The sequence below is a fragment of the Lycorma delicatula genome, chromosome 3 (genome assembly GCF_047948215.1).
Source record: "Lycorma delicatula isolate Av1 chromosome 3, ASM4794821v1, whole genome shotgun sequence".
In the NCBI taxonomy this organism is placed as follows: domain Eukaryota; kingdom Metazoa; phylum Arthropoda; class Insecta; order Hemiptera; family Fulgoridae; genus Lycorma; species Lycorma delicatula.
Window position 1 is genome coordinate 146,114,634 of NC_134457.1, and position 22,876 is coordinate 146,137,509.

The window sequence follows — 22,876 nt, forward strand, 5'->3', positions numbered from 1 at the left end:
TTTAATTACTTATGTTATTATTCTGACAAAATCACGATAGTACATTTTTATCTATCTTGGTAGTTCGACTTTTATTAAAATCGTGTGAACTATATAAATTTTCAACATTATCAAACATGCGCCTAATTATTCTATTTTAATGAGAACGCACAATGGTTTTTAATTTTCGGATTTTTTAATAAAAATGTATAAGTTCCCATACACAAACACCCGTGCGCGCACATTCTCGCAGAGTGAAGAAGCTACTTAAAATGGCCTTTGTCATATTGAACAAGGGTAATGAATTTTTATTACAACTTAAATAAGCTTCAAAGATAAGATTAAACAATTAAAAAATTCCTGATATTTTTTATGACGTAAATAAATAAAGAAAATAGAGCTTAATAAGTTATTTATAATTTCAGTTTAAGGAAATATAAACGGAAGTTATACTTCATAAAATTTTTAAGCGATATAGAATGAGAATGAATTTTAGAAAAATTAAAATAATTGAGAATAGAAGGCGATATTTGATTAAGATATTAAAAGTTAAGCCGAGAATACAGAATGTAGACGGGCATGGTGCAAGGAGCCTGCTTCAGAGAAGGTAACTGTATGACGATGATATAAGCGAGAAAACTTTAACTACCGAGTTAAAAACATACCAAAAATGTTTAAAGTAATGGCTATCAGATGGGGGTAACCCGATCGGTTCACGAAAGGATAATCTACAATTTTGTTTTATAAAGTGTTCATTCGGAGAAGTTTCGTTTGGAGGTACTAGTTTCAGCCAAAATCTTATTAAACATTTAACGCAATTTTAATACCGTAACATCTTTTGATGCAAGATTCCTAATATTCCTCGATTAGAATGTTAAAATCTCCGAGATTTATATGATAGTTTCAAACTTCCTTTCCAAAGAAACTGTTTACGGGAACTAATATTCCTAATTTCAGAATCGAGCTAAAGCCTTGTTTTAGATCCATCCATTTTAAGATATCTTATCACACATCTTTATCAACAAAAGAAAAAGAAAAGTAAAAAAAATATATATTGAAATAACTAATTTCAAAAATAGTATCATAAAATTAAAAAAAAATTCTTACTACACATAAGCATTAATTTTAAAGCGTATGAAAAATACTCAATACAAAGCCAATATAAACTCAATTTGAAGTTATATTGTCTGTTATCGATGGTAAACTAAGCATAAATGAAGAACGACTCGACCAATTTTCATAAAAATTTCACATTCACTACTGCAGCATACCTAAATCTCATTGAAATTGATCAAGTAGTCCTGGATATTTTCGAGCTACAAATTTTATACGTAGGCCTGTATACATGTACCTTATATTTCATACATAAGGAAGTTACATTCAATTTCACTCCTCCCCAATCCCATTGTGCGACCGAAAATAATACCGTACTTTTTTTCGAAAAGTCGGTAAAAACTAATATTAAGTTACGGGCTTAATATAAATACAAAACTGTTTCCACAACAGTACTCAAGTTCTCTACATTTGACATAAATGAATAATTAAAATATTCAAAATTATTTAATTATAGCTTCCTTAAGAACCCAAAAGCTTAAAAATCCAAAAGTTTTGATCCACAAAACCCTTGGTTGGGGGGATTAAAAATTTGTACCTTTGAAGCAATTATAATATTTAGAAAATAGTAAATTTTTGAATATAAAGAATTGGCGATTATTAATAAATAATCTTTTCCTTTGACGAGTGAAAAATTGCACTCATATTTGAATATTATTTGCAATAGTATGTATGATGTTAGAGGTAAATCAAACTTTTTCGAACAATTAATTATGGCTGTTTCTAACAAAAATCTTGAATTAGCAAATTTTTATCCACAACTAGTTCAGGGTGATAAACTGCTCCTTGCTTTATAAAAAAAATTTAAAAAAAATTAAAAAACTAAAAAAAAACTTTAAAAGTTTTAAACAGAAGAAATCACAAAAGAGCAATTTGACAATATTTCACGTTAGTACTAGTTAAAAAATGAAAAGCAGCTTGCGCTATCTCTCAATCATACTTTATGAGGTAAAAGTTTTTCTTACTCAAATTAAGTTATAATGTAAATAATATGGATGCATGCAATGAAAGATTAAAGTTAGTTATTCAGATATTAATAAACTATAGGGATGTTTTTAAATTAAGTAATATTGACAAGATTAAGAATGTAGGAGGTTTACAAAACAATAGGAATAATTATCTTGGATAAAACATAACTCCGTTAGAAAATTATTTTAATAAACTAGTTTATTTCATTAAATATTATTAAATAAATAACATTTCAAAATTAATAATTTTCAATAAATTTTATTTATGTCCCAAACTATATCCGTCATAATTTTTTTGTCAGTGAAAAAATGTAATGTTTTAAGCGAAAAAGTAATAATAATAATAATAAAAATATAATAAGAAATCAAATATTAATATGCAGATACAAACATATATACATAGATTTATAAAAAAAATTGTATAAGCCTACCAATTAAAGCTGCCCAACTTCTGACAAAATGTCTTTGTAATGTTATCGATTCTGTGGATGTAGGACGTAAAGGAAACGGTTCGTGCTCCGATAAACTGAGATCTAAATCGAAAATACCTTCATTGTGTACAATCGAGGCACAACAAAATAAACAAAAAATTAAAAACAAAAAGAACTTCAAAATCATTCTCAGAGTTAATGCGATAAATGAATAACGATGTACGATCTAAGAATAACTAATTAGCTATGGTTGTCATAAAAAATAATTACAGCAACCAAAGCCGAACAATATTCGACTACTAACGTCAGATTGGGTTTATGTCCAATTATGCACTAATAACATACAAAACTTATCCTCTTATCATAACGTAGTTCCTTCCCACTTTTACCCCTTCCATACTGATGTTGACTGAATAATCGGAGTAAATATGTATTTATTATAACATATTATAAAACTTACATAAACACAAAGACAGGCTACATATATACAATTTTATTTATTTATTTTTTTTAATAAAATCTGAAGGTATATAAAAATTAAAAGTACAATATAAGTGTACAATACATGAAAATTTGGCGAATATATTTACATTATTTAACAAATATAATTCAACTCTTTTAAAAAGCTACAAAAAAAAATCAACATTTACGTAATAAATCATAAATACATTTGCCAATTTTCCAGCTCTTTGTTTTTTTTTTTTTTTTTTTTTTTTTACGCGAAAAAGAGGCACTCGATGTCGTTGAAAACTGAAATTTAACTGTGATATTATTTTAAACTGGAGTGAGCGAAACAATAAAAATTATATAAGGATTAAACCGATTCGTTCGAACGATAAAAATTAGATTGTTTTTCAAACTTTTAAAAAAACAAAAAAAAATTCTTATGCATTGCGTAACTTATACGGCTTTTACGCAATTCAAGTTTTGAAAAATCTTTCTAAAATGTCAAAATCGTATTACAATTTAATAGCATAAAAGACATACCGCAACATCGGATAAATACATACTGTATTATGATGGTGAAATACTTCATGTAAACGACAGTTTGAATGAATTCCGCCTTAAGAAATAACCATTTCATATTTTTTATTCAAATTATATTCTAAAATATAAAAACAACACTTCATAAAGTTCAAAGCGATCGTTGATTCTTCACTATGGGCTTCAGACGTGTAATGTTTTGAAAAAAAAAACCAAAACCAAAGGAAACTTGATGAATGAGAAATATGACAACATTCATATATAATATTAAGCGAAAAAATCCTTTATGAATATCCAAAAAGTTCAAAAATGTAAACATCAATCGCCGGGAGACATAAAAAATACAATGTATGAATGTGTACAAAATGTTAACCATAAATGTCAAAAAGTTATTTTTTCATCTCTTTCTCTTTTTCCTGTTTAGCCTCCAGGAATTACCGTTCAGGTATTACTTCAGAGGAGGCATGAGGATGATATGTACGAGTGTAAATGAAGTGTAGTCTTGTACAGTCTCAGTTCGACCATTCCTGGGATGTGCGGTTAATTGAAACCCAACCACCACCAAAGAATACCGATATCCACGATCTAGTATTCAAATCCGTATAAAATAACTACCTTTAGTAAGACTTGAACGCTGTAACTCTCGACTTCAAAATCAGCTGATTTGAGAAAACGCGATCACCACTAGACCAACCCGGTGGGTTTATTTCTTCATCTACATATTAAAAAAAAGCATGTATCTTAATAAATTTTAATCTTATTGATTTTTAAAAAAATATTGTTATTAAATATAAAATTTTTTGTTTGATTATATTTAAATCTTTCAATTTTAATTTTTTGCAGCTTGCTTAAAATTTTTCTATTTTAAGTCAAGCTGCTCAACAAAATAAGGTAATAACCAACATATTTAATGTAGTATATTAGCATTACAATTCTGGAAAATATATTATCGACTTTTTGAAAATTTAGGGGCTCATGCATCTGAGGTTTTTTTAATGTTTAAAAAAAATGTTCTCTAAAATTGACTTTAAATAAATTAAAATAGAAATTTAAAAAATTAATTTCGATTTTTTTTTTTTTTAATTTGGGAGCTCCTCCACAGGGAAGAGTTATTAAATTATTTTAGTAGCTTTATTGTTTAACAAAATACGTTTTAAAATTTTTAAGAAAATAGTCCCAAAATGATAAATAAATTTAAAAAAGTAATTTTTTTAAGTAGTTTTAAAAATACTAAATACACAGCCACAATTCTATATAAAATAACTTTAATTTTCTAGGAAGTAACGTTTTCTCAAGAAATCATAAAAAGTAAGAAATATCAATAAGTTAAGATTTTTACATTTTAAATACAATGGGTAACTTTCGAGATGGGTTGAAATAAAAATTTTTTTTTAAATAAAAAAAATATTTTTTGTTATGATAGACCATTGGAGTAGGATGAGCAAAAAATTGTAAACTGATTCTAAACTGATTTGAAGACCTATTGATGTAGAAAATGCAGATGTAAAAATACTCCTCCCATTAACTCCTTTTCTGAAGCCAGGTTTAGTTAAAATAAGGTAATTTTTTGGAGAGGGGTGAATATTAAATAAAAATTATTGGTAATTTGTGATCTCGATAAAATACTTAAACTTTTGTAAGAAACGTTTTTTTGCTTCTATTCCTTAGTAAATAAAATATTTGAAATTTTATTTCGGCCAAACATCGTCACCACTTTTACTAAATTTTGCAAAAATTTACATTCTTTCCCCTGAAGGTAGTACCTGACTACAAAGTTTGACGAAAATCGGTCAACGGAGTCTATATTATTAAACTAGATAAGACTAAATACAGGCCAATACACATATGTATAAACTCTTAGTCTGACAAAAATAGATTTTTCTGGACTTCGGAGCATTGGAACAAAAATCTTTTTTGTAGATTATTTACAATTTATTTTTTATTTTTTGTTAAAAAGTTTAAGGTTAAAAACTTATAAAAGACCAGTATTTTTAGATTTTTTTTTTTACTGGTCTATAAACTTTTTCGTTTAAGCTATAGCTGTTATAGAATCTATATCGCTACTGCCCAGAATTTAAAAACAAAAAAGTCATTAGTTTTATCTCAAAATAAATAACGAGCTATATTATTTAAAAAAGTACTGTGAAAACAGTTGAAAACTCCACCTTCTTCTTCGTCTTCCTTTACGGTTTAGGCTTGATTAACCTGTTCCGGCGCCCATCGACGTCTTGGTCTGCCTAAATCTCTTCTTCCATCCGGCTTATAATACAACGTACGCAATGGCAGCCTATGTTGCATTCGTAACAGGTGACTCTTTCATCTTTCGTGATATCGTATGATCATTTTTGATCGGTTGTATCTTATTCTCTTCACGAATGACCTCATTCCTAGTACAATCCTTTCTTGTACAACCCTTCATGCTCGGCAGGAGCCTCATCCCCGCCGTTTGTATACGGGAATCATCCGATTTTCTGTCGGTCCACACTTCCCTACCATATGCAAGTTGAAAATAAGATGAATAATTACAAAAAGGTAAGCCTTTTTTAATTTTTATTGTTTTATGTTTTTGTAAGTAGGCCAAGTAACCACGATTCTTATCTTCAATGAAATGATTTAAAATAATAAGTTAAAAATAGTTATATGTTTTAGTCAAACAAAGAGATAAGCAAGAAATAAGTTAAAATAAAATAATCATTATTTCAATGTACAAGAAATCTTTGTTCGTTTATCCTTCATTATCTAAAATTAAAAAAAAAAAAAACAATAAATTTCTTCCTACAGAGTGTCTTTTTGTAAGAGCTGAGAATTACGAGCAGGAATGACACCGGTTAAAACGAAATAAATTTAACTCTATAACCGTATTAAAATATTGTCCTACTACTGCTTGTTCTACCGATCTTTGAATTAGTACTCGAATCCATAATTCTCCAATACAATCTTTCTAATCGTTTAATTACACATTTCCGTGAACTATTCATCGATACTTTTAAATCAACTGTTTAGTCAAACTGAAAACTAATAATTCTTTGGAAAATAATAATAACATCTGAAGCATGATATCGCCTAGAAATTCAAATAGTTTGATAGACTGTACCATGATTTTTCAAAATTGTAGCTTAACTATCAAGAAACCTTTCTCTTAAAACAGAAAAAAAAATATTAACAATAAATAATGATTAGAATAAAACAAAAAACTTTCCAGAAAAAAAGATTTTTTATACCTTCCTTTCTTTATGTAAAGGACGAGGAATTTTTTAATAGGAACAACAAAATCAAAAGAACAAATTTCATTTATATATAAAACATGTACAGAGCATTTAAATTAAAATGAGATCAAAATGTAGAGGTTTTACACAGACTGAGTGTGACTGAAGAAATGAGAGAGGTAGGAATGTAAGGAGAAACGGCGATGGAATGAGAAAGAAAGAAAGAAAATGCCGAATAAAATCTCTTCGTAAAAATTAATGATTGAACGTTGCTTAGCAACCGCAAAAGGTTTACATTCTTATATTTTGCAATTCAGTTAATTTGAAGATATTTAAAGAGAAAATAAAAAGAAGAGAAGGTGCTTTGGGTAGAAAGAAATTTTATAATGATCTCATTTTTCTTCAATCGTAAAAAAAAACTATACATAAATACAACATATATTTTTTTACATTTACTAATGATGAAAATCGTTGCCTTCTGTAAAATAGAAAACGAAAAACAGATATTGTTATTATAACATTTTTAATTAATTTCTAATATCTATCCAGTAATTAGACATAATTCAATAAATTAGCGGTTAAAATTTATTCGGATAATCGTGATACAAAATCAGTTGCTACGTGACATCCAGGAGTTTGTTTTACAAATATATTTTACAGACCTAAAAACGAAAAAAAAATCGGCGAGTTATAGTTACCAGAGAAATTTCTCCTACACAATTTTCGTAAATTAAAAAAAAAAATAATTGAAAAGTAAACTTTTCCTTTTACTCTGATATAACTTTAAAGCTAACTGACAACATAACACAGGCTTCCAGATGAATTTTATTGGTTAAAGTTATTTGGATTGTTTATGCTTCGTATGCGAATAGAAAATTATACTTAATAAAAAAACTGCTAATCTTATTTTAGAATTTAAAAACCTCTCATTTACTGAATTTTACTTCTCAAGACGCGGTTGCAGGATGATTGAAAAATTCAATAATGATTAAAGATTCTGGGTTTATCATTTTTAAAGCACCGAATATTAAAAATATGTTGAGTTTTGCTCTCCACAAACATAAACTGCTTCACTATAAGAGCGTTAACCTTCTAACTTCCTTGGACTAACGAACCTAAAAAACAGAAAGCAACACTTTGCTTTCAGGCTACTCTGTTTTTATAATTTTTAGGAAAGAGAAGAATTTTAAGAACAGTCAGTGCTTAAAATTCTTCTTTCCTTCTTGGGAGTTAAATTAAAAAAAAATCCTTTGATGATGTCCCAGACCAAAATAAACCTTAGTAGTAATTCAATTTTACAGGATCAGAGATTAGCATACTCGTATGTGAAGAGACATGATGTTTGTATTTTATAATGTGTGTATGTGTGTGTGTGTGTGTATATATATAAATTATATATAAATTTAACATGAAAGAAAGGTAGAAACATTAAGAGATAGAAAGAAAGAGAGAGGGTGATATTAAAGAAAGGGATAATTTAAAATGGAGCATGTCACACCTCTTCATAATCAAAATAAATTTCTATGAATATTATCCTGAAATATTCTCGACCTATTCAACCTGTCATGTTCAGGGAGACAGATCACAAAGAAGGGAAGTGCTGAAAAGGTGATTACTATTGTCTATTTTGTTTAGCAACCGCCATTAACAACAGATCCTAAAACCGTTTATTTCCGTTTCATTTCAATGTTATTTTCATAAAAAATCTCACTGATTTAAGATATTGCATACGCATATTATCATCATTTTAATTGATTTATATACATATGAAACTACTGTAATATATTTCACATATAAAAACTATATATATATATATATATATATATATATATACAATATCCATACTTTTATGTATATGAAAAAATAAACACAGGGCCATAAAAGATGTATATGCAATAATGCATTTTTATAATACACATATTGATTTTATTTTAAATTTCTGTATAAATAAACAATTTAAATAATAATATATTCTGTATTAAGAACTACTTTTGGAGTATTTCAGAGTTGAAATCTAGATTTTTCTGGAAGGGAACCAAGCCTTTCTTATGCGTATTGGCTCGAGTCACAACAACAAGCAGCTACTACATTCAACAGGGTGCAACATTGTCAAATCAAATCGTCATGCACCTGCAATAGTTCCTTTATACAGCCTGCATACATGGTCTCTTGGAAACTGTTCTCCGTTTGCTGGTCATACTGTGAGAGTAATATTATATATATATATAGCTCACTAGATACGTTTCAGGCAAATCCCAGCTCTGAGGCAACTCTAGAAGATTCAGGTAATCTTCTCTGTCTTCTACAGCTCAACTCTAAAATTACAGGTGTAGATAAGTATTTTATAAACAGGCCTTCTCTTACAATAAAGAATAAAATATTGAATTTTAACTTACTCATTCAAAAAACAATAGGCGAAAAAATGGAGAATTTTCTGAAAGTATAAATAAAGGTGGAATATATATTTAACTCAGGTTTTTCCGCAAATAAGTAACGCTAAACTGAAAGAGAGAATACTCATCATCTCTGAAATCAGAAAGTTAATACGTGACCATACATTTGATAGTAAATTGAATCACAAGAAAGTAAAAGCATGAAAATCGTTCAAAGACGCTAGTAAAGGTTTTCTTGGAATAAAAAACCTAAAAATAGGATCTGTTGTAAAGAAACTCGTAGTTAACTGCAAAAATTTCAGCTGCAGAATGTTATTGAAAGTTCATTTTTTACATTCCCCTCTTGACCTAAATTTTAATTTGTTAACTGAAGATACTGTGTGGAAACCATTACACGTCTTCTATATCAAACATTCAATAGGTAGCCTGAAATATGAGATGCCACAAAACCGAAGAAATTACCTATTGAATTAACTTCTCAACCGGATATAAGTTTTGAAATAATGCGGTTAGGAATGCGCAGAAACTCAGGTTAAAATGTGTAGGACATGAATTAACTAGTAACTATCCTGAAACAGATGTCTACAAAATTAAACATTACAATGTAATGTTAATTAAACACTCATTAGCAGCATTATTTTACTTACAGTTTTATTTTTTTACGCTTTATTAATTCTTTATAATAGGTTAACACAAATTTAATACATTAAGCAGCAAGTTACCAGTCAATAATGGTTACGCAGGCGCAGAGTTGTTAACAAACAAAATGGTACTGAACTTGTAAATATATTGAAACCTATAGTTTTGAAGTAAGATGTGTAATACCTCGTTAAACAGAGGAGTTATTTGTATACGTAAGTAATGCGAAATGATAGTACACAAATTTGTATAAAACTAGTCTGTTTTATGCATTTGCAATAGGAAATAACCTATGAATATATATACACGCGTTCCGATGTCACAATGTATGTACATACAGTAGATCATAAGTGCCAACGTAGTGTTGGCTAGATGCCCAGCGTCAAAGACAAAAACAAACGGATGCGGAGGAGTAACTGCCTACTTGCCTGCCTGTACTGCGCTATTCTGCACTCCCCATCCTAAACCTAAACGTAAACCCCTGCTCACTTGCCCTCTTTCCACATTACACGGTGCTGTACGCCGTTTAAATTACGAGCAAAAGCGGTCGAGGCGATGTAGTAGAGAAGTTACAGTAAGATGAAGCGGGGTACATCTACAAGGGGAATACAACAGAGTCTGTTACTCAGTCATTTCCCTTTTACCATTACCAACCACTACTCTGCCCACTTCGGGCGCCAACTATCTCACCCTACCACAAATCAGCTCTATCACTCGTCTTATCAGTGTAAAGTAACTAGCGCGTGAATTCACACACACACACACACACACACACACACACACACACACAGCGAGAGAGAGAGAGAGAGAATGCACGTGTGTGTAATGTTCCGTAAGAAAAGGATAGAATATATCTTACTAAAAACAAACCATTAGAAGGATGTCCACTATTACTGGAAGACATAAATAAAAACTTAACTCTAGTTTAACTAACGTAACTTAAAACTTTAACTCAAAATCTCTCTAACTCAAATTAATCTCAACAAATAATTTTTTTTTCATCAATTACGATAAAAAACAGTAAAAGTAATTTACACTGTTTTATAGTACTGGCGAACGTAATTCTAATATTTACAAATGTAAAAAATATACTATTTATCAAAAGGTAATACGTATATTTATATATACGTATTTTCAATGAATTATGAGTATTTTTAATTGTTAAAGGACAAAGATTGAACAATTTTTAACATGAAATTTAATACATATTCCAATATTAAAATTTTTGAATTTTTTATAAAACTAACATAATTTTGTAATTTATCATTTTTTAACTTCTGAAGGAAATAATAAAATATTATTTTTTTAAAATTGTTTCGAGTAATTCGTGCCGTAATAACAATTTCCTTTTTTAGAAAACGATAATTCAGTTTTGAGAAGTCGATAATTGTACGTAACAATTGAACATTCTATTTACTCTGGTGATTTCCTTGATAAAAAAAAATTTAGAACAAGAATTAAGAGATAATATTTTGCCGCAACAAAAAAATAATTATGTGGGACAATAAGATAATAAAAGAAAAAACAATAATAAGGAAATCATTTAAATAAGGAGAAATTACAAATAAACTGATATACGAGATCTGTATTATCCCTATGAGTAATTTGTTTCGTAATGTTATCACATTTTTTCCTACTATGGTTTACACGTCCATAGTGGTTTACACGTAATGTTACATTAGTGTAAGAATTTTAACGTTTAGTTGTAATAAAGCAGGACTATTTGTTTGTCTCACGAATGGTCGATCTGAGACTGTACAAGACTACACATCATTTACATTCATACATTTCCTCTTTCATCCTCTGAAGTAATACCTTACGGTGATTCCGGAGGCTAAACAGAAAAAGACAGAGAAGAGTATTTTCTACGTATAAATCCATTATCACACAATCAATGAGGCATGAACCCCATAGATTTGACATGAAATGTCAAATCTAAATTTTTTTTTTTTTTGTCTTCAGTCATTTGACTGGTTTGATGCAGCTCTCCAAGATTCCCTATCTAGTGCTAGTCATTTCATTTCAGTATACCCTCTACATCCTACATCCCCAACAATTTGTTTTACATACTCCAAACGTGGCCTGCCTACACAATTTTTCCCTTCTACCTGTCCTTCCAATATTAAAGCGATTATTCCAGGATGCCTTAGTATGTGGCCTATAAGTCTGTCTCTTCTTTTAACTATATTTTTCCAAATGCTTCTTTCTTCATCTATTTGCCGCAATACCTCTTCATTTGTCACTTTATCCACCCATCTGATTTTTAACATTCTCCTATAGCACCACATTTCAAAAGCTTCTAATCTTTTCTTCTCAGATACTCCGATTGTCCATGTTTCACTTCCATATAAAGCGACACTCCAAACATACACTTTCAAAAATCTTTTCCTGACATTTAAATTAATTTTTGATGTAAACAAATTATATTTCCTACTGAAGGATCGTTTAGCTTGTGCTATTCGGCATTTTATATCGCTCCAGCTTCGTCCATCTTTAGTAATTTTACTTCCCAAATAACAAAATTCTTCTACCTCCATAATCTTTTCTCCTCCTATTTTCACATTCAGCGGTCCATCTTTGTTATTTCTACTACATTTCATTACTTTTGTTTTGTTCTTGTTTATTTTCATGCGATAGTTCTTGCGTAGGACTTCATCTATGCCGTTCATTGTTTCTTCTAAATCCTTTTTACTCTCGGCTAGAATTACTATATCATCAGCAAATCGTAGCATCTTTATCTTTTCACCTTGTACTGTTACTCCGAATCTAAATTGTTCTTTAACATCATTAACTGCTAGTTCCATGTAAAGATTAAAAAGTAACGGAGAAAGGGAACATCCTTGTCGGACTCCCTTTCTTATTAGGGCTTCTTTCTTATGTTCTTCAATTGTTATTGTTGCTGTTTGGTTCCTGTACATGTTAGCAATTGTTCTTCTATCTCTGTATTTGAACCCTAATTTTTTTAAAATGCTGAACATTTTATTCCAGTCTACGTTATCGAAAGCCTTTTCTAGGTCTATAAACGCCAAGTATGTTGGTTTGTTTTTCTTTAATCTTCCTTCTACTATTAATCTGAGGCCTAAAATTGCTTCCCTTGTCCCTATACTTTTCCTGAAACCAAATTGGTCTTCTCCTAACACTTCTTCCACTCTCCTCTCAATTCTTCTGTATAAAATTCTAGTTAAGATTTTTGATGCATGACTAGTTAAACTAATTGTTCTGTATTCTTCACATTTATCTGCCCCTGCTTTCTTTGGTATCATAACTATAACACTTTTTTTGAAGTCTGATGGAAATTCCCCATTTTCATAAATATTACACACCAGTTTGTATAATCTATCAATCGCTTCCTCACCTGCACTGCGCAGTAATTCTACAGGTATTCCGTCTATTCCAGGAGCTTTTCTGCCATTTAAATCTTTTAATGCTCTCTTAAATTCAGATCTCAGTATTGTTTCTCCAATTTCATCCTCCTCAACTTCCTCTTCTTCCTCTATAACACCATTTTCTAATTCATTTCCTCTGTATAACTCTTCAATATATTCCACCCATCTATCGACTTTACCTTTACCTTTAAATCTAAAAAAGTAAAAAAAAAAAAAAAAATGGCGTCCTTTGCTAAACAAGAAGTAGTCTAATTATGGATATTGTTACGATGACGTTGATTGTCCAGAACAGAAGATAAAAAGGAAGAATTCTCAGAAAAATAGTAAACTATATTTATGAAACAAATGAATATGAATAACTACTTAAACTGCTTCTGTTCTTTTACATTTTTCTTTAAACATTATTATTAGAAAAATAAAAATTGGGAATCAATTCAGCCGTTGCTGTGATCCTTTTTGACTAAGAATAAATGATTATTGGGTAACAATATCAGCTAAAAATTAAAGAAAAATATTTGAAATAAAGAAAGAAGAAAATCAAAGGTTACAAAAATAGTGCAAGATAAGTCCAAGAGATATAAAGGTAGACAGAAAAGTTAGATATGAGCAGAGAAGAGATGCAAAAGAGAATTACAAGTTGGAATAAAATGAAGATAGGATACTTATGATAAACCAAAAGTAAAAATAATAATAAAAAGAAAAAATAAGGACCAACATAAAAAATGCACCACGGTATCTTGAAACAGTCAAACAAAATATAGAAAAAGTAGACCGCTTCCGAAAAAAAATTCTATGAAAAAAACGTAAAAGATAGATTTAGCGTTCCAGCTGCCCAAAATCACCTACAACAAAAAGTCAAAACTCCAAACTTAACACGACGCATTTGTATATAAAATGCAAACACAACAGACATGACAATACAATGACTATAGTACATCAGACATAGCAATTAGCGACGGGCAAACGTTCAGCTCACGATGTAAACAGCAAAGGACAGATTGAAAAATAGGAAAAAAAATAATCAGAAAAACCTTCGGGCCGAAATTTCAAAACGAAGCAAAAAAACTGATACCTACATATTTCCTATATAGTTCTATGTAGAAGCAATATAAAGGGAAATCGAAAAGCTCTCAGACACGATGAGAAAAAGAAAAATCAGCTTCCACTCCTTCATCAAAAGGATGAACAAAAACAGACTGAGTAAACAGATTATCGGCTTCTTCAAGAACAGAAAAACCAAGAAAACCGGTTTGAACACACAAGAAGAAGTTATGAAAGAAATAAAAATACGCGAAAACAATATCTCTGATAAACAAAAGATCAGAACGATACTGAAAAATGAAGATCTAAAATTTCAAGAAAAAGTTTCAGCAAAAAAAAATCCAAGATGTCGGAAGAAAAGATAAAAGTCAACTCAGAACGGTTGATTTGGTTAAGTGTTTTGTAAAGTAGATTTTAAACTCCAACAAAATTGAAAAGATTAAAAAAATTCAAAACGTAAATAAAACCAAATTTGAACGAACTTACAAAACCAGGAACAACAGATTGTTAAGAAGAGCGGATATAAAAGAAATCTACCGATGATTATGAAGACAAAACGTAAGTGAAGCTAGATGGAATATACAAAATAAAATGATTAGAGTTATGTTGGCAGTGATGTAGAAGTAAAGATAAGATGCGGAAGATGATATAAAGTGACGATAGAGGATAATACTCTATACGTTAGAGATTATAGAAGGAGGCATAGAACAGAGGGGAAAATTGGAAGAGAGGCTACTAAGAAGGACCGACAAATCCTGAGAGCGACTGATAAGTTAACAAGCAGAAGTTAGATTATGTACGCTGCGATTGCATAATGTATTAATCAACAATATTATTTTGGGACGACTGTGTTACAGCTGCCTTCAGTATGGTTCGTAGGAAAATTTGCAGTACGGCAAAATCATTGGGAAAATAAACGAACTTACATCTGGAGATAAAATTAAACAGAAACATTACAGATATCTTTAACTAAATTATATTCATTCCCTAATAAAAATTTATATCATTAGTTATTGTTATTCTTATAAAGAATTTCCTTCCTCAAGAGCAACAGTATATTCAATGAAAAAATAATAATTTGTGACTTTTTATGATTGTCTAGCAAAGTCTCTAACAAAAATGTGATTAACGATAAACTAGCCAGCGTTGCTTTCACTGAAAGTAATGAAGTTCAGTATGCAACCAACTTCTGTAAGTTGAGTGAAACAGTTAATTAAAGGACTAAACTCATATAGATTATAGGACTGGTATGTCTCAACGAAGAAGGCAACGGTAAACAATTTCCTTTCTTGCCATTCTTAATAAGCCTGAAATGGAGTAAAAATATTTTTTTGAGAACAGCCATGTCATTCCGTTTACATTATTGAAAATCTTCAACCATGTAAAGGTGAAAAGATGAATTTAATAACTAAAAAAAATATCGTACGTAATGTTTTATCGATAAAATTAATTTCTATTAAATATTGGTAATATTTTTCCAGTTGTAAATTTATAAATATTTATTATCAAAAACACATTAAATATGGTATAAAAACTAAAATAATCAGAAAATAATTAATAGGTATATCCGTGCAATAGTTACATTCTCAGTTCTCTTGAAAAATATAGATATTTACTACAAAATACTGGTACATCGTTTTAACGAGACCGATTAATTCATAGAACTTGAAATGTTTTGACAATAATGTCAATACATTATTGTCAACAATGTTGTCAGTAATGTTCTGCATCTATCTGATAAAAACTCACCCTTCAGTGTTTATGTTAAAGAATTAAATAAATAAATTTAAAAAAAATACATTTAATTGTTATGATTATTTTGGGGTTGGTAAGAAAGTAATTTCGGTTTTCACAAACAGATAGCTTTATGTTTGTTTTGAAGGATTTCTGTCATCATAATTTTTACTTTTGGCAATTGATAGCTTTCACTTTTAGCTTACTTTTGAAGGAAATTGCATGTAATTTTGTTTCCATCTTATGATTAGTTTATGATCAATTTCATTGGAGTGGAAAAACGAACATTTTCACATATTTTATTTTTTTATTTTCGTAAAGGCATGAAAGCTGCTGAAGCTCACAAAGAGATATGTGCAGTTTATGGTGTTAATCGCCTAAAAGAACGCATATGTCAGAATCGGTTTAAAAGATACTGTTCTGGAGATTTTTTACTCAAACAAAGATGACCATCGTTTTGGTCGACCTACCGAAGTCGATGAAAACCAAATCAAAGCCATAATTGAATCGGATCGTCATATAACTGTGCGAGAGATTGCAGAGGGATTAAATATAGCGCACACAACAGTTGAAAATCACATCAAATCTCTTGGATTCTTTAACCTCGATATTGGGGTTCAATCAAGACAACCATTTATGAAAATGATGCCTGATGAGAAAGGATCGTCTAAAATAATATCAATGGAAAACGATCATTGTTCAAGCGTGATCCATCAAAATCTGAATTGCATAAAAAAAATTCATGCTGTCAATTCGGTGGGGGTTACAAAGGTTTTGTGTATTTTGAGCTGTTTCCAAGAACCAAACAATCAATCAGATGTTTATTTTCAACAACTAATGAATATGGAAAAAGCATGAAAAGAAAAACAGCCAGAATTGGCAAATCGCAAAGGATCGTGATCCACCAAGACAATGCAAGACCTCAAGACCTCACGTATCTTTAATAACTCATGAAAAATTACTGGAGCTTGGATGGGAAGTAACGTTTCATCCCTCATACAGCCCTGATTTTCCAGCATAAAATTACCATTTATTTCGAAGTTTGCAAAATACTTTGTACGGTAAGACTTTTCACTAATTGTGATGACTTGAAATCCCATTCGGTTAAATTTTTTGGTGGTAAGAACCACAAGTTCTACGAGCGCGGAATCATGATTGCCAGAAATATAGGAAAAGGTTAACAGAAAAAATAGAAAATATATAACTGATTACAGTCAATTCTTTGTATAAAAAACTGAGTTTTATTTCACACATTAAACCGAAATTAGTTACTTGCCGTCCCAATATAAGGTCAAGATCGAAATACATGTAGATTGGTTTGCTTGGCATTTCTTTCGCTACCACCCCATTCAATCGCTCTAAAGCATAAGAACGAATGTCTGTGCCACAAACGGCAACTGAGCCTCAAAGAGTTTAGCGACCCTAACATAGATCCAAGAGCTTGCCTAACAGCGTGGTACCATACACCATCTGCTTACATGTCGCAACCGCTTACTTGTCATATATTTGCTAAAATGGGTAGGCGCACCTCGTCAACTACTAAAAATATATATGACATCCATAACAAAATTTATTTTGTCTAGACAGTAATTCGCTGCTACGCCTAGGTCGCTGAATGCCAGCAAGTACCTGCCCACCATTTTATAGCGCTTGGAGCCATAATAATTGGCTGGTGGTCAGCCATACTCAGGATAGCTTGCCACGCAATGCGGTAAGAGACTTTCTCTTAAGCAAACTGAGGATGTCGGTTGAACAAAGCAACCGCAACCAGGAATTCCCACACGGTCCGACAATGCGGCTCTCGCCACAATGACTCGCGGTTTGTGAGTGGCCAATTTTCACCTCGACCTCTAAGTTCCAGGGTGACCCAGTCTCTGCCCCCCCCCCCCACCAAGAGCAAGGCAGTTCAAACATCAGGTCTTCATTTGACTGGACCTCGCGGCAGACGCACAGCTCATCGTCTGCCTGGCGGAACCGAAACAGATACTGGTTCAAGTTAGCGTGGTGCATATAGCTATAGATAGATGTAGCGTAGTATATACATACAGATTAAAAAAATTATGGTAACATATTCAAATTTTCAAATAAATTTCCAATGAATCTGCAAAAAAAAATTTACGCCTATGGAAGGTTTCGCATATGAATCCCAGTTAGACTACTGGATACCATATTCTTACGCAAAAGCTTCACACTTATGAATAAAATCATAGATTAAAAAAAATACGATTGGTCAATTTAAGAATTCAAAAACAAAAGAAAAGATATTAATATTTTATACATAATAAAGACTAAGCAATTGAACTCATAGAAATTAATCAAAATTAAATTATGATTTCTGATTGTGATTTATCTGAATGTCTGTTTAAACGAACGGTTAAATAAACGTTGATTTGTTAAAAAGAAAAAAAACACTATATATTTGTTTTTAGAATGGATTATTATCATTTGTTAATAAATGACATGAAGAGTCAACATAATGATAATATAAAAAAATAGGAAATGTAGATTTAATGAAAAGTAAATAAATTTATAATTAATATAAGCTGGCAAAAAAAAAAACCAATATGGAAAATTAACGACAAAAATGAACTGGATTTTACTGGTTTTAATAACACACGATACGATACTGTATTTATAAAGTTCAGAAAATTAAAATATATTTAATCATACAACACGCACGTAAAATCTTTTGTAAATTATGGAAGTATATATTTTTGTATTATCCTTCAAAATATTGAAAAAAAATCTGGATTTCGATATTCACAATATCAACAACTGATTTATGTTTAATAATCTAAAGTAATAATAAAATAAAGTAAATCTAAAGTAATAATAATAAACAACCAAACTATTCAAGCATTCGGCTATTAAAGTAAACAACTTAATAATTCTTTTTTTAGTTTTACGTATTAATAAATACATTTTGATAATATTTTACTGTATCTCTATAAAAACCCCTTTTAAAACAGAATTTAAAAAATTTTCTTTTTTTATAAATGTTATTTTTCTGGTTTTTTTTAAAGAATATATACACAACAATTTATTGAAATATATTTAGTATATATCTAAATCTATTCATTAACATAATTCATATTATTTCCCAGTATTATTTTTTTTATATTAAACAAATTTTCCATTTTAATCTTTATTTGGTTTGATTGTTGGTTGTGACCTTACCTGATATTATTTATAAAACCGCTATAAAATTTATTTATAATAAAAAAAGGAAGTAAACGGAAGGGAGAGTAACTATAATTGGACTTCAGCCTGTATTTTTCGGAATGAATGATGAAATGAAGTCGTTATATAAGTAAAAAACATTTATGATTATTTAATTGCAATTTGCCCTACATGTTTCACGTTAAAATAGTACATAATTTATTTCAGATTTTTCTTTTAATTGTAGGTAATCTACTTCTTTAATTCGTATTCTTCGACTATTTTTGATTAATTTATTTGTAATTTTCATAACATCTTATATATTTTATACGTAAACAAATACATAAAAAAAAAACATTAAATTATTGAACATGAAAATGATATGAATAATATATTTCTTTTTCTTTCTTTTGAACATAGTACACATACAGGTCATCGACGTATAATAAATTGATAGAATACATTCACGTATACACTTCACCGTCTTGGTCAATTCGGTTAAACAGCTCAACTTGTCAAATGATCAATTTAGTTGAGTTGTTCAATTAAATTGACAAAGACAATTACACCGTAACTCACATTAGTTCCTGATGTATATGTTATTAATTTACTACTATTCATCGACAACCCATAACTACTATAGGGGTTGGTTATGTTGTACTTTTATTTACTTTTTTATGAAAATTGTTCACCTATATTATCATATACGTAATTGTGTATATAAAATGTATGAAATTTTTGAAAATAAAAAACATATCTGCGATCATAAGTAAACTTTAATAAAAATTTAATTTATAAATAAAGATGTAAACAGAATATACGAAGTTCTCCCAGGACTTTCATAACCTATTCTATTCGTAAAAATAATGTAAAAACTTAATATAAAGATATGTCTTAAATGCTTCGTTTGCGAGTTACGGCTAGTGAAAGATATCGCTCGGGTATCAACTACCCCAGTGAAATGAGATCGTACTGAAATTTTTAGGACGTTAATTAAGGAGCAGAATTAATGATTTCTTATGGTTTTTGATTTGTAAAATCGAATAATATAGGTCTCAGGACCGTATCTGCAGTGGTATTTGAGAAATCTAGTTGAAAACCAATAAATTGAGGTAAAAAATCCCTTTTTTATGTTTGTAGTAAAAAAAATTTGTTAAAGGGGTAAAAAAAATACAAAAAATCTTTGAACAAAACTTGTAGAAAATTTAATTCAGAAGAAAATCCTCTAAGTTAAATTGAATAAAGCAAAGAAAAGTTAGAAAAATTTTAATTTTATTTAGAAACAGCACATTACTACATTTGTCAGAAAAGTACTTATTTAATGTAAAAAAAAAACAAATTGATATTGCGAAAAATTGGTAAAAAATAACTTCTGTTAAAAAATAAATAAAAAACTGCAAATTACACAATAGTAAAATAAAAATAAGTTAGATATTTGTTTAATGACAGAAACAATAAATTATTTGAAAAATTTTTATTTCAAAGTAAGAAAAATACATTAAGTATATCGAGTACTGTGAATTGTGCTGTCGTTAGCGAAATTTTTCAGTGAATTTTAGTTTGAACGTTATCGGTATGCCATTGAAGTAATGCCGTACTTATTTACAACAGAGGAATACAATGATATGGTATTCATTTTGGGTGCGTGTAATGGTAATGATATATCTGCTGCAGTAGAATATGAAATACGTTTTCGAATTGCAGGATCCAGATCCCAAGATAATTACCGCGACTTTTCGTATTCTTCGGAAAATAGGTCCACTACCTAGTATTCCTATCAGCTACGAACGGTCTGTCCAAAACGACGCTGTTATTGATAAAATTAATATCGATTCAGTTCAACGCGGTCCAGGCGTCAGTACACGAAGTATTTCTAAGCGGATCGGAGTTTCGCACTCGCTGGTTTGGAGAACAATTAAACAAAACAAGTTTTTTACCCTTATCATAAATAGCCAGTTCCCATCTGCACCCAAGAGACGTTCCGCTTCGCTCAAAGTTCTGCAACACAAATCACAACACAAATTGGTGGAATACAAATCGACAACTCTACAAGTTTGTTGTGTTTACCGACGAGATAAATTTCACTCAAGATAGCGACAATAACTTACGCAATGAATATACATGGGAAGTAAATCCTCATGAACGGTGGAAGGTAATTTTCAACACTGATTTAGCGTCAATGTTTGGTGCGGTCTTCTTCACAATCAGTTGTTTGGAACATTCATATTACCTGGCCGCTTAAACTCTGAGGTCTACTTTTACTTTCTTCAAGAAGAATTGCTGCAGCTACTTGAAGACGTTCCTCTAGCGCCGAGACGCAAAGTATATTTCCAGCACGATGATGCACTCTCCTCTTTTCGCGCAGTTTCCATTCACTTAAATCATTATTTCTCTAGATTGGTCGTGGAGGTTCACAATCCTGGCTATCAAGATCGCCTGATCTTAACACCTTTATATTTTTGCATCTGAGGATGGATGAAAAATATTGCATACAAAACAAAAATGCGTTCTCATGAGGAATTAATAGTTCACATTATGGAAGCGGCTGAGCAACTTACGGACAGACCTGAAGAACTAAAGACAGCAACAAAAAGAGTACAGAAGCGGTCCAAGAAATGTTTTGAAAATGGCGGGCTCATTTTTGAACTTTTATTATAAACTGATATGTATAATGCACTTTGGTCTAGTGCGCTGTTTCAAAATAATATTCAAATTTTGTTAACCGTTCTTTGGTTTTTTTTAACTTATTTTACACCATTTTGTTCAGAATTAAATTTTCTAAAAGTTTAGTTTAAAAGTGTATTACCCGTTTATTAAAGTTATTATATATCATACATAAAATCAGAATTTTTTACTCCAATTTATTAGTTTTCATCCTAGATTTCTCAAAAACCACTGCAGATACGGTATTTTATTCGATTTTTCTGTCAAATCCATAATCACTCATTCTTCTCCTTAATTAACGTCCTAAAAATTTCAGTATGACCTCATTTCACCGTGGTAGCTGAAATCCGAGCGAAATATTTCTCGCAAACGAAACATTTTAGAACAACATATGTTTATATGAACTTTTTCCATTATTTTCACGAGTAGAATAGACTATGAAAGTCGTGGGAAAACTTCGTGATACATACTGTATATTGTAATCATAGTTAGAATTACTTTAAAAATAGAAATGTTAAGCTTGTATAATTTCAATAAAAAAAGCAATTAATTATTTTTAAAGTATAATAGATTGATTTTATAAATTATACACCCTACAACGTGTTATATTAAAAATGATTACTATTATTAGTAATACGATACGTATTGTAATTACTTATATTAAAATCAGTGAACAGGAACGTCAGTAAGGAAGGTGTAACAGCGTGTGATCTTTACTCACTGATTGGTTTGAAAAAATTATAATTAACAGATTATTGTAGCGGTAAATGAATTTCAAAGTAAGTTGTAAAGTATCACATAATTCAGGATGATGGTTGATCATTTTTAAGTACTCGCTCACTGATTTTTTCTTTTAGCAAATAAAAAAAAAAAAAAAAATACGTATAAATTTCTTTTGACTCGTAGTACGGATATATATGTAATATTTATAAACTCTTTTGTAAATTACCATTATTATAAGCTTCTTATTATATAATATTCGCATAGCAACAATATGTACTTTGTTCTTTCATAATAAACTAGACTTATTTATTAACGATACTTAATTTTTATTAATTATCTTGATAAATAATTAACTGTAAATGACAAAATAAAAACAATAATTATATATATATATATATAAACTGTCACATTAATCATGACACGTTATTTATCTAAACAGAAATTAGTATAATTCAC

The 22,876-nt window shown here is 29.8% G+C and overlaps 1 protein-coding gene across 7 annotated transcripts in view; it reads right to left on the bottom strand.

The window, feature by feature from the left end:
• The window catches only part of LOC142322087 (low-density lipoprotein receptor-like), an 871,174-nt gene that overhangs the window by 107,701 nt on the left and 740,597 nt on the right, over positions 1 to 22,876 (bottom strand). For 2 of the 7 annotated variants that reach the window (XM_075360747.1, XM_075360750.1), the window contains exon 1: positions 2,492 to 2,835. The exons of the other annotated variants lie outside the window; for them this stretch is intronic. In XM_075360747.1, the coding sequence (XP_075216862.1) occupies positions 2,492 to 2,678 (187 nt within the window). In that variant the 5' untranslated portion in view covers positions 2,679 to 2,835. Of the gene's footprint in view, positions 1 to 2,491; positions 2,836 to 22,876 lie in introns of those variants that run through there. 7 annotated transcript variants of the gene reach the window in all.